Genomic DNA, 12,250 nt, shown 5'->3' with positions numbered 1-12,250 from the left:
TCAGCCTCGTTTGGAAGAGCGTTCAGAGTTTTGAGAATTAAGGAGTCCATCGATTTAAACCAGCGACACAAACGCAAACCCTCCGTTTCTTTTGGTCACGTCGTCGGCGACCTCGTGACCTAAAGAAACGGAGGGTTCTGGGGACGAGAATGGCGCAAACGCAGGCACATTGAAATACGCACGCGCAACTGAACATCCCAAGATGGCAGATGAAGTCAACCCTAGAGGCATGGAAGGGAGGGGGGTAGTTTCTAAAGAAACTGTGGTGGAAACTGTGGTGCTGCGTCGGTGGGGAAGTAATATACAAAATATGGTTTTATCAACGGAATAGATGATGTAAATTGGCCACCGTATAGAGACTCCAAAAGCTGAGTCTAAAGGCAAGGCATGGAACGAGTATTTTTCACCTTGTGTTTGCGTCGTATGCATTATGGTAGTACATGCGTTTATTTGCTTGCGATTTCATTTGCGTCGCTCGTGTGAACCAACCTTTAGACTTCGTTAACGCGTTTGATGGTATGCATCACAAGATATTATTGAAGAAACTGTTTAATTTGGGAATTTCAAGGTCCTTGCTGGCCAGTGGTGCAGTGATTGAATTGTTCAAGTTGGCTGGATAGATCCCTTCTGGTGTGTGCCTTAGGGCTCAATTTCGGGTCCCTCCACGTCGCTCAAACTTTCCCATAAATGGATCAGCCCTGGAGGAAGTTGTCGAGTTTCTTGAATTTGGCTTACTTAGTAATTATACTTTCTCGTGGACCTCCCATATTGAAACTTGTGGTGTTACCGTATTTTAGAATAAAACTGTTGTAGGTACAGGACTACTGCTAAGGTTGCCCTATCTTTTTAGGGCCTTGTACGTGATTATTTTGGGCAGCCTGCACTCTTTTCATTTTTTGAAGAATATACAGAGGATATTACATGGCCGCGCGGAGATACGAAACTTCTCTTCGAGTGTTCACGAAAGGCACCGAAAGTAGCGATTTTTTTATGTAACCATAGCAACAGGGATCTTTTCACGTGTCAAAATAACATGTTATCTTCACGTGTGAAGATATCATGTTTTCGCAAAAAAGCTCACGTGGTATTTTATTGGTGTTTATAAAAATTTTTTTCTTTCTTTTTAATCATGTTAATTAATGTAGGGTACAAATAAAGGTTGTTGTATTAGTTGTGAATCCTTATATTCCTTCACACTGAGCTTGGGTGCCTGTGGTCGTATAAATTAACCGGAAGACAGGTAGCTGTTGCATTTTAAGTTATCCTTTAAGTGGTCCTTTAAAGAGATTCCTGCGAGGGAGAGAGCTCAGATAATTTGTTTTTATTTAGTTTAAACCCAAATCAAAAGCCTTGAACAAACACCTTCAGGTTACAACTGAATCAAGACTGAAAAAGGGGAATCTTGGCATTGAAACTGCTAGCCCATTGAACATCATGGGCAATGTGAATTACAAGTTAGAGCAGTTTTTCTGTAGGAATCACAAGTGGCTTTCCGTCGCTCAGCTTGACTGACTTGAATGGGCAACCATCCTTTGTTTTAAATGCAGGACATTCGCCGACTTCCTTCTCTGCCTTTTTGGATTCTGAATGAAAAGCCTTCAACACATCTAGCAGCGCTTTATACGCTACGCCCTCATGGTGCGATGCTGGAACCTTGGAAAATTCTGCAATACATTCTTTGATGGTCTTGGCATTTTTGAAGGGGCATCCATCTTTCTGAAACGCAGGGCACTTTTTGACTTCCACAATGAAAGGCTCTTGTGACAACTTGATGTAAGGGCAGCCGCCATCCTTAAATGTGGGGGTACCTTTGATAGCTTTGTTGTCAAAAACACTCTGAAAGAATAATATTTGTAAATGATTTTATTTGACAAATCTTCAGCAAAAACTCAAATTATACCCACTTGATACATTGGTTCTTACATGTGGGTTACTGAACCCAATAAATAGGGTTAGATAAATTATGTTCGAAAATTTGAGCATTATGCTTTTGAGCGTCACTCCTAAAATCATAGCATTAAGCTCGAAATTATGCTTGTGCCCTAGCATTATGCGCAAAGATGCTGGGTGAATTTTCCGCAAAAAAAAAAAAAAAGAAAGAAAAAAGAAACAATAGGGGGTAACATATTATGTCATGTTGCACTCTCAAACTTACAGAAGTCATGAAGTAAAGTAGCCAGGCCTTGAACAAAGTCAACTGAAGTGCATAAAGCAGCCACAAAGCCCACAATTGACAGGAGATTTTTAACCACATTTTTTAACTTTTTTATCTAACCCTACCAATAAACAAAACACAATCGAGTGGAAAGAATATATTAATGGTAATGAGCACATTTAAAGATCAATTCACATCCGTGACTGGTCTGGATACTCTCGCTTTATCTGGTTGCATTTGTTAGGTGGTCGAACTCTTCAGTGGCTCGTTTTTCAGACTTTTGATTTGTCTTATTCGACGGAGCTCACAGCGAAAACAGAAGGTATCGCTGCGGGATTTTTCGGCTGCAATAGCGTCTGGATTTTTCTCCAGTTTTAATCGGGTTTATCAGTGTACAAAAGAACTGCGGTTTACATGCTGTATTGCATTTCGTGGTTGGTAGAACTGTGAGCACCCAACGATAATCTTCGGTGAGGCCTAGTTTATACGTCGCACCATCGTCTAATTTAATTCCAGTTAAATTCATTCTTCCGTCGACATCAATTGGACCGTGGTTTAACGCGTCGAAATTAATGGGTAGAATAGACCTCTTTACAGTTTTGTGCTTAGTTACCTGGCCTTTATGAAAGTGAGGCTGGTGTTGAAGGGGGTCAACTCCAGTCTCATTTTCATTCATAGGCCAGGTAACTAAGCTCACAGCTGTAAAATGGACTATTTATGGTCGAATTATTTCTCAGCCGGAATGCAATATACCTGGTCAGAGGTATAATTAATAATGTACGAAAATAATGTATGCACATTATTCGACGCGACGCTGGTGCGATGGATAAACTGATGACGCTTTAAGGATAAGTTATTAAGAAGGGGTGGTGAATGGTAAATGCGAGACTTTGCGAGACGGCGAGACTAGCGTTTTTCTTTGCGAGCCCGAGACATTTTGACTTTTTAGATTGCGAGACCGAGACTTCCAAGTGTTTGACACCTTCATATTCTCGGTTTTCACATGACGTCACGACCGCCATGTTGGTGCCCTAAAAAAAGAAAAGGCGGCCATGTTGGTGCCCCGACCAAATCCTCCGGGAATTTAACTCTATTATTATGCAAACGCTTCCTTTTGTTTTCGTTGAAAAACATGGCTGTTGATCACGTGAGTGAAAACCAGCAATAAAAAACGAGACTGCGAGACGCACATAACTGCTCAAAAAACGAGACTGCGAGACCCGTGAAATTCGACTAAAATTTTGCGAGACCCAGAGTTTTTGAAGAACCATTCGCCACCCCTTTTAAGAGGACGGATAAAGCGTCTAGGACGAATTAATTTTACAGACGAATTGAACTCGGTTTTAGACGTCGCTTTATCGTTGAATTAATTTTAAGTAGGACCTGGAATTAAATTTGTCTGAATTAAATTCGACGTTAGCGCGACGTATAAACTAGACCTGAAATGTGTGTTCGGGAGAGTCCAACTGTTCTAAGAACTTCGGTGCTACGTTGCCAAAAAGCTAAGATTTCTTTACAAAAAGATCTCTTAAAAGATTCGTAACCAGGAAAAAAGTAGGCCCTTACGTTTTCGGAAGGGATATTATTGCAATTTTTGGCTCTTTAGTTTCTCGTTGGGTGCCCTTGTAGAACGTGAAGTCAGCCGGTTTTTTAGGTTTCAAAGCATAGTTCTATTATTGTTAAACGAGAAGTTGTAGCTACGATTATATCATTAAATTGCTTAGCCTCGCTGGATAACAATTATAAATAAAATAGTTTAAGCAAATTGCTTCGCCTCGTAAGTTGCAGTACTTTTAATGTTAAGTTCTTTTGAATGGATTGGTGTTTCCTGGATTAAAGGATATTAAAAAAAGGTTATTACTTACACTTTTCCTGGCGCTTTCCGAAAAAAATGCTAATTGACACTCTTGTAAGAAGACGTTTTATAGAGTTCCGCTTGCTCTTTAGTATCCATGATCAAAATAAGTTTTCTCTTAATGTCATGAATTTGTTGTGGAACAGATGTTCGGAAAAGTGTTTGGTACACCAGGCCAACTAAGTTTCTCATTTAGAATATTTTAATTGTTTTTTTTTTTTTGTGTTAGTCACGGTTGTTTCTGGTCTTACCAGTTGAGTTTTATTCGAGAATGTTCTTTTTCCGTATTTCCTGGTTAAAACTGACCTTCATTTCTTCTCTGGCCTGTCATTGCGGTTCCAGGCCGGATTCATGACAGATAAGTGGTTCTCTTTCCTGTGCAGTTTTTTTTTGTATAAATCAAGGCTTTTACACAGATTTTTCTGATTTATTATGGTAAATTGGTAGTGGAAATCGTACAGCTGCCCTGGCAAGGTACTTTTAATTTGCCGCTGCATTTGATAATTTATGTATCGGGCGGAGCCTCAGCTTAAGCCAATCCGCCTCTCCTTGTAGTCCTTTGTTTCGACTCTGTTGTATAACAATCATAAATCGTAATTTTCTCTGTAAATTTACAGTGTAACTTGATTCTAGACATTGTAACTCGTTCCTTGTAATTTTTGTAACTTTTCATACTCCTTTCGTGCTAATCTAATGTTGGCAAACCTGTAAAATACTGTCGACACAAGCGATTTTCTTTTTTATTAATGTGCCGACGTCCAGGCGTACTGCGTCTGGCAGGCTTCATTTTGACGTGTGATTGGCGCTTGATTGTTTACTCAGGCTAATATAAGAACATATATAAAAAGAGCTGTACATACCTAACAAATTGAGACAGTTAAGCAAGGACTAGTTGAACGAGAGCTGTAAGATCGACCCCGAGAACACCAAATAAAGTGAAATAGCATAAGTGTTGGGAGTCTTTCTTCCCCCAAAAGATTTCCTTCAACATTATAAATACCGTTATTCATTCTGGATTTATTCAGAAAGAGAGATGAAAGCGAGGTACTCATTTTAGTTACCAATCAGGGTGTATGGTTTGGTTGTAAAGATTGCGTAACAACCCAAAAGTATATCTTCCAAGGGGGTGAGCTCAATCCTTGAAAAATGAATGTTTAGCTGTAAACTAGACTTTGAAATGTTACGTAACATAATTTGCCAACCAATTGAGGTAAAAAATTAAATCTCATTAGAAGATAGTTCACTTGTACTTGTTGTACGCGTTCATAAGACGCGCGGGGTTTTTGCCAACCTTTGGAAGCCGTTTTGGCACTGTAGGAAATTTGCCATTGCAACATTATAATTTCTCATGTGAAATTATAAATTAACGCTGAAATTTCGCGCCAAAGTTAGGTAATTTGTCACCCATGTTATTATTTATTAACCATATAATTTGTTTGTGAAGGGAAAGGTTACTTTTTTAAATGATAGTTACATTGGCTTTTTCGGGCTTTAAATTTTGCAGAATTTTTATAAAGGGGTCAAATATGATCATCTCTTGGTGTTCTGCATTTCACACACAACGGACTATTGCAACTTCAATAATTGATAAGCTTTTCGTAACAACAGAACCTAAGTTTTCCTACTCGGCAGTGGAGTGAGACTGATGCTGTAAGCATTCTCTAGGCATATGATCTTTTTTGGGTTTTCGAGTCCGTGCGAATCAAGTTTTGTATTAGTATTCTGGAATCGGCCAAACGAAGTCTTTCAAAACCTCTAGCTAGTTAACAACTATTCACTTCAGTGTCGGTGGCTAGTGGTGTTCAGGCTGCCAACATTGATTTTTCTTTCCTACAGTTTACGGAGCTCGGGTATTCTTCCACACGCACTCGTGAACTGAAACAGGCTTGATACCTTGTCGCTGCAGGGTTTCCCGTCCAAATAATTTATTTGGTTTACACAGCCTTAGATTGTCGGGCGCCACTAGCTATGGCTGCAAATGCAGGCGTTGGCGAGAGGTTGTTCAAGCGTCATAGCCGTTGGCGATCTGAGAAAGCCAAGGATGCTTACGTTACGTTAAGGAAAATTTAAGTTCTTTACTCAAGTTCAGTTTCAAAAAGTTTAGTGCGTTGCAACTTTTTCTCCTATTTATGACGACCACAGACTGGTGATAGACTAATTATCAACAAAGACGATGCCTATTCTGAGTCTTGTTTGCGTTTATGTAGGTTGTTGTGAAAATGATTTGTTCTCGTTCCACTGCGGAGTGACTAGCTATAGAGACCAAATGAGGACTTTACCCGCCATTAGCCGAAAACTTAGCTCATAGGCTCTACAAGCTAGCAGCTGTCCTAATTCAAATTAAAACAAAATAAAAGCAAAAACATAACTTACCGCTGCTCCTGCCATCGTTTTAAAACGTTCACCAAGTGCAAAGCAAATGATAGACGCGGATAGATCTGTGGTCGTTTTATTTATATGGTATGCACACGTGATTTATTCACCTAGGGCGCAACCCGAGGTGAATAATTCTCGTATACCCGAGGGGTCTCACAATAACCCGCTTATTTTCCACATGGGCGAGGTTGACAAACCCATGAAAAACAAATACTTTTGCTTAATTAGTGCGCACACAGCTTTCAGTTCATTGACAAAACAGCTTAAATTAAAAATGCCAATAGTGCGCACTGGGATTTCCACGTGGTTACTCGAACAGCAAAACATGTTTTCTGCCGTGTTTGTGCTTCATTCACTCCAATATTTTTAAGAAGGCCGTGGGGCGAGGGCATTATCCGTTTTAATGCACCTCATTATTTACGGAATAATGACCTACTGCTCCACCTCAGTGACCTCAATAATGACCTGTTGTTCCATTCCACTGAGCAATTAGATGCGTTATTAAAAATAATAACCTGTTCAAAACAATGAAAAGGTGCATTAATAGAACTAGAAGACATGAGTGACTGGGAAGAAGACGATTTGTTTTTGATTCAGAACAGTTTCAGCGGTTTGTTAAATGTTCACGGAAAACTAGAAGAGATGCTAGACTTTCATATACCGGACTAAAATGGCGGATCGGAGGACAAAAGAACCATTGTTATTAGGATTAGGCCTTGCTAGTTAGGTATTGCTATGTTCCCGCTTTGTTCATTTGCGTTATGAACATTGATTATTTCGGATCCGGTTTTATGAAAGACCAGCCCTAATGGATGGTTTGAAGCCGTTCAGAACCGTGTCAAAATCATGTTGAGGAAGTTTGCAACAATAAAATGTGGAGCAAATTCAGTTTGATAACGATGACAACACAAGTTAATTTTGTAGAAATGGGATCCAAGGAACAGGATTTCTTAGATGCACGGAGCAAATCACGTACTCTAAATAAAAAAAGGATTAGCCTTTGCGGAAAACGATCTCCCTGAAACCTTGAGTTCTATAATATCATACCAAAGAGGTCTATCTTTTACAGACACGCTCGTCAGAGCAAAAGTATAATTTTAAGGCTCTAGTGCAGGCGACCGCAAAAACCTTTTTTAAGAGCCAAACTGAAGAGACCGTTCAGGCCTGTCATTTACTACACAATTTTAGTCCAGCTAAACCCTAATCCCCAAAGCTCTTCAAGCATCGATCTCTACAGGAATGTCAAAACATGGTCTTCCAGGTGGGCGAGTTTTTTTAGCGTACGGTAAAGGAACAAAACTCTCAGCCAAAGTCGTTGGAGTGAAAGGCATCATCACGATATAATGGCGTAGTGTTTTTAGCACGTCTGCACGTCTGCACGTAGTGCAGCGCTTGCTTCAGGTGGACGGACACGAAGGGTCATGTTGCGGCGACAAAAAACTTGTGTAGTGCACGAGGCTGAGGCGACATGTAGCAGGGACGTGCAGCAGGGACAAAATCACAACATGTGCACACACATGAAAATGTTGCGGTACATGTCCCAGGGATATGTTATTGTATGTCCCCTCGTGTGAACTGATACTTTTATAATTGTGCAGCACCAATTTGGGGGTGATTTTGTCCCGGCGACGTGTTCCATGAAGTATGCAACATATCCTTGAAACCCGAAACATTTTCATGTGTGTGTGCAAATGTTGTGATTTTGTCCCTGCTACATTCCCCCGCTACACGACCCTAATGCATGTTGCATTCACACTGGCCTCCTGGTTGATGCCATTTTTTAAGGCTGGTTCATATCAGCGACACAAACGCAAACGCATTCTCGTCCCCATAGCCCTCCGTTTCGTTTGGTCACGTGGTATTCTACCTCGTGACGTTTCGCCTACCACTTGACCAAAAGAAACGGAGGGCTCTGGGGACGAGAATGCGAAAATGGTGCAAACGCAAGCACATTGAAATACGCACGCGCAACTGAACATCCCCCAAGATTAGCATTAGATTCCATCCCTCAAACCCACATTTCCCTTCTTATTTAACTTACACGACATACAATCTACTTCAGACTTCAAATCTACTTCAAAGAAACAAACATTTCAATGTGCAGAGAACATTCAGATTAGGCGAGCTAAAGAGTAGAACCCGTATCGATGCGTTCTCCGTGCATATTCCACTAGACTAACGAGACAAGCTCCTTGGAAAGTTGAATTTTTTAGAGTATTTACATATATAGTAGTACCCAGCAAAACAAGTAAAAGCTAACCGTGTTCAAAGTGGTTTTTATACCTAAATACTGTAGATCAGCGCGGCTTTGCTTAGAAACGATATTTCTTGTCGAACTAAAGCTCTAATTCTGCCTGTTTTCATTCTTTTTACAGCGATAAGCTCGTCATATTAAGACGGAATATTACGTCGTGTAATTGTAAGGAAATGTGCCAGGGTGGTTTTGGTGGATGGAATCTAATGCTAACCATCCCAAGATGGCAGACGATCAAGTCAATCCTAGAGGCATGGAACGAGTATTTTTCACCTTGCGTTTGCGTCGTATGCATTATGGTAGTACATGCGTTTATTTGCTTGCGATTTCGTTTGCGTCGCTCGTGTGAACCAATCTTTACACTTCGTTAACGCGTTTGATGGTATGCGTCACAAGATATTATTGAAAAAACTGTTCATTTGGGAATTTCAAGGTCCTTGCTGGCCAGTGGTGCAGTGATTATCTATTAAATTGTTCAAGGTGGCTGGATATATCCCTTCTGGCGTGCCTCAGGGATCAATTTCGAGTCCGCCCCTCCACGTCGCTCAAACTTTCCCTTAAATGGAAAAAAACTTCCCTGGAGGAAGTTGTCGAGTTTCTTGAACTTGGCTTACTTAGTAATCATACTTTCTCGTGGACCTCCCGTATTTTAAAATAAAACTATTGTAGGTACAGAACTACTGCTATATACGAAGACGAAATGCGAAAACGTGTCAGGGTTTCTTTACACCACTTTAATTAGTCTCCTTTATACGCATACATAATTAGTTCTTATGACTGACATGAAATCAAAATTACACAACAATACCATTACAAGAAAAGGAAACAGAATGTTAGGCTTATCAATCGAACATGTAAATACTGACACCACAAATTAGAACGAATTTAGCTGGGGGGAAAGGGGAACAAATTACAATTACTTCTGATCGCAATGGCGACGGGGAACTGCACGGCAACCAGTTCAAGCGAAACGTAAAAATAATTAGTTAGAACATTGAAAGAAAGTTTGAATAAAACAGCAAATACAACAGTAGGAAGGGATAGGCAAACTGAAAAGGATTAAAATGAATTGCAATTGGGGGTTTTGAAAACTGTTTTTCAAGTATCTCTTGCCACGAAGCTTCGATTTGAAATGTTTGCAAGCAATTTCCAGGATGACGTTAAGTTGCATAGCGAGTAAGGGCGAGAAATTGGTAAAATTACACAAATGAACTGCACTGCCGTGAAACAGTCCTTTAATTTCTCCCTTAATAATATACATAACAAAACTACTTGATTCTGATTGGCAGAGAGCAGTGCTGTTTTTTGTAAACACGGTGCAAAAAAAAGTTAATTCCGGGCAATTTACTCATAGAATTCTCGGTTTTGATTGGCTGATAAACAATAGGGTTTGGTAAGAACCAATCAAATCTTTTGTTTTGAAATCAAACAAGAGCCCTGGAAGGCGTAATTTATGACGCAATTTTTTTCATGATTGCGTGATACGCGTGCACGGCTTCCGCTTAACCATCTCGAATTTTTTCATGTATATTAGGCTTTTTTAGCAACAGGACGGGAACGTCAGTGGCGACGTCGCGCGCAGGAAAACTACCAATGAGAATTTAGAATAGAGAAGAAAAGAGTGAAGTCTACTCTATTCTGAATTCTCATTGGTATTTTTTCTGCGCGCGACGTCGCCACTGACGTTCCCGTTCTGTTGCTAAATAAGCCTAATATTAACTTCTTACTAACGTAGCGCGAGGGCCGTACTGCGGAATATTGGCCCGAGGTCGTGGCAGTACGGACCGAGCGCAACGAGGTCTATACAAAAACGACTGAGGGCCAATATTCCCCAGTACGGCTCGAGCTAGCTCGGTTAGCGGTTAGTAAGTATTTTATTATATGGTTTTTAAATTACCTTCTTCTTTGTTTTTGCAAGCCCATGGGCATTATGGGAGAATAATGCCCTACAATTCAGTCACAATTAGCCAACCAGAGCGCGCGTTCTATCGGCTACAAACACAAGCCATATAATAATAATAAGTAATCACACGATTTTCCTCGTGCAGTTTCATGAGAAAATATCATGGAATGCAAAAGACTATTTGCTATGTTCAATCTTTTCAATGTGTTTTTGGTAGAAACTCTTTTAATTAAACTCTGTAAAGTTGTAGGTTGCAAATAATTTCGACTATTGTAATAAGGGTTGACCGTAAGAAATTGTAAATCCCGACATATTTCAATCACTCGCAATTTACTGCCAAATTAGAATATTGGAATATAATTATCAATTTTGGACTTGTTTTTCTGAGCAATGCACTCAGCAATCCAGACAATGTTCCTGCACTCTTGCTCCTTGAGTTTGACATAGGCATAAAACACTCCGAGATGAAATTGCTGCTGAAATGCCAAAATATTCATCTTAACCTAGAATGAAATAACAAACAAAAACACCAATCAGGGTAAACATCATAACTTAAAGGGGTTAATGTCATGCAAAATGATGGTAATTTCATGACACCCAAAATGCAAAAATTAGAATGAGGCATTGCAATAACCGCTTAAAACTGTTTGAGAACATAAAGGAAATAGAGCAAAACAAAAGAGATGCGTGGATGGACACAAATGGACAAGATTGAAAGGGATTGCATTTGGGTAATCTTGAAAAACGGTGGCCCAACGTTTTCCAAGGTTGTGACAAATCGCCTGGATAGAGGTCGTTTTTGCTCAGAATCATTTTGTTTGTGATCTAACGATAACTTTATCAGTAAACGAATTCCAAATTACCATTTTTGAGGTTTAACTCGCGATGAACTCAAGATTTCCCCTAAACACCCTAAAATAATGCGACATAAGCCCCCTTAACCGGCATATAATAATAACACAGTATGTGGCAAGAAGCAACTAAAGAAAGACATAAAGGGGTCCATCGACCAGGTCTACAGGGGTGGTCCATGAACCTGGGGTACATGTTTTGAATACGCCCTCGCTGGCAGGACTACGATTGTGCAGCTAGTGGATTGAAGTGAAAAGAAAAAGGGTGGGATTGTAACCGTGGGAACATTTTATCCAGGAATATTTGACTCCATTTTGGTGGGTGTCTGAGAATTCAGAGTTCAGCCTTGCTATTTTATTGACCGTTGACAACCGAGGAACTGATAATGGCTCAGTTGGCGTCGAATCTGGAAAAAAACCTCTCAGGAAGAAAGCGACGCACAATGGCAATAAGGTGAGGCTTTTAAATTGAGAAATTTTTCTTAAAATTGTTAACTCAGAACTTTTATCGGAATTCCCATACAAATCCTTTTTAATCCTGTTAGTAACATACGTAGATATAACACGAGGTTGTCCTCCAGGATGACCTATGCTATATCCAAAAAGCTAGAACAAATTATGGAATTTTGAACACAAGGTTCTAGGATGCTAAAGTTTGGACTAATATAAGTGATGACGTTAAGCTTCTCTCTCTCAAACGTTTTTAAGAAACGTTTGGTCAATTTTTATTGCTAAATATCAATTGCAAGCCGATTTACCAACAATTTATTTTTTTTCTAGCTTTCCGTTGTTTAATACTGGCATCTTGAGTTTTCTTTGGTTGTTTTTCTTTTTCTGCTAGCTGTTTCTCATTTTT

General features: G+C 39.8%; 1 protein-coding gene across 1 annotated transcript; it reads right to left on the bottom strand.

Moving 5' to 3' along the window:
- Positions 1-1,306: 1,306 nt before the first annotated feature.
- Positions 1,307-6,468, bottom strand: LOC138019686 (uncharacterized). The gene is made up of 2 exons (XM_068866550.1): positions 6,384-6,468; positions 1,307-1,836 (listed from the first exon to the last, which is right to left on the bottom strand). Exons 1-2 carry the CDS (start codon positions 6,396-6,398, stop codon positions 1,456-1,458), a joined length of 396 nt encoding a protein of 131 aa, XP_068722651.1. The 5' UTR covers positions 6,399-6,468; the 3' UTR covers positions 1,307-1,455.
- Positions 6,469-12,250: the final 5,782 nt, after the last annotated feature.

The sequence above is a fragment of the Montipora capricornis genome, chromosome 10, assembly GCF_036669925.1.
Source record: "Montipora capricornis isolate CH-2021 chromosome 10, ASM3666992v2, whole genome shotgun sequence".
NCBI lineage: Eukaryota > Metazoa > Cnidaria > Anthozoa > Scleractinia > Acroporidae > Montipora > Montipora capricornis.
This window is presented reverse-complemented; position numbering and strand designations above follow the sequence as displayed.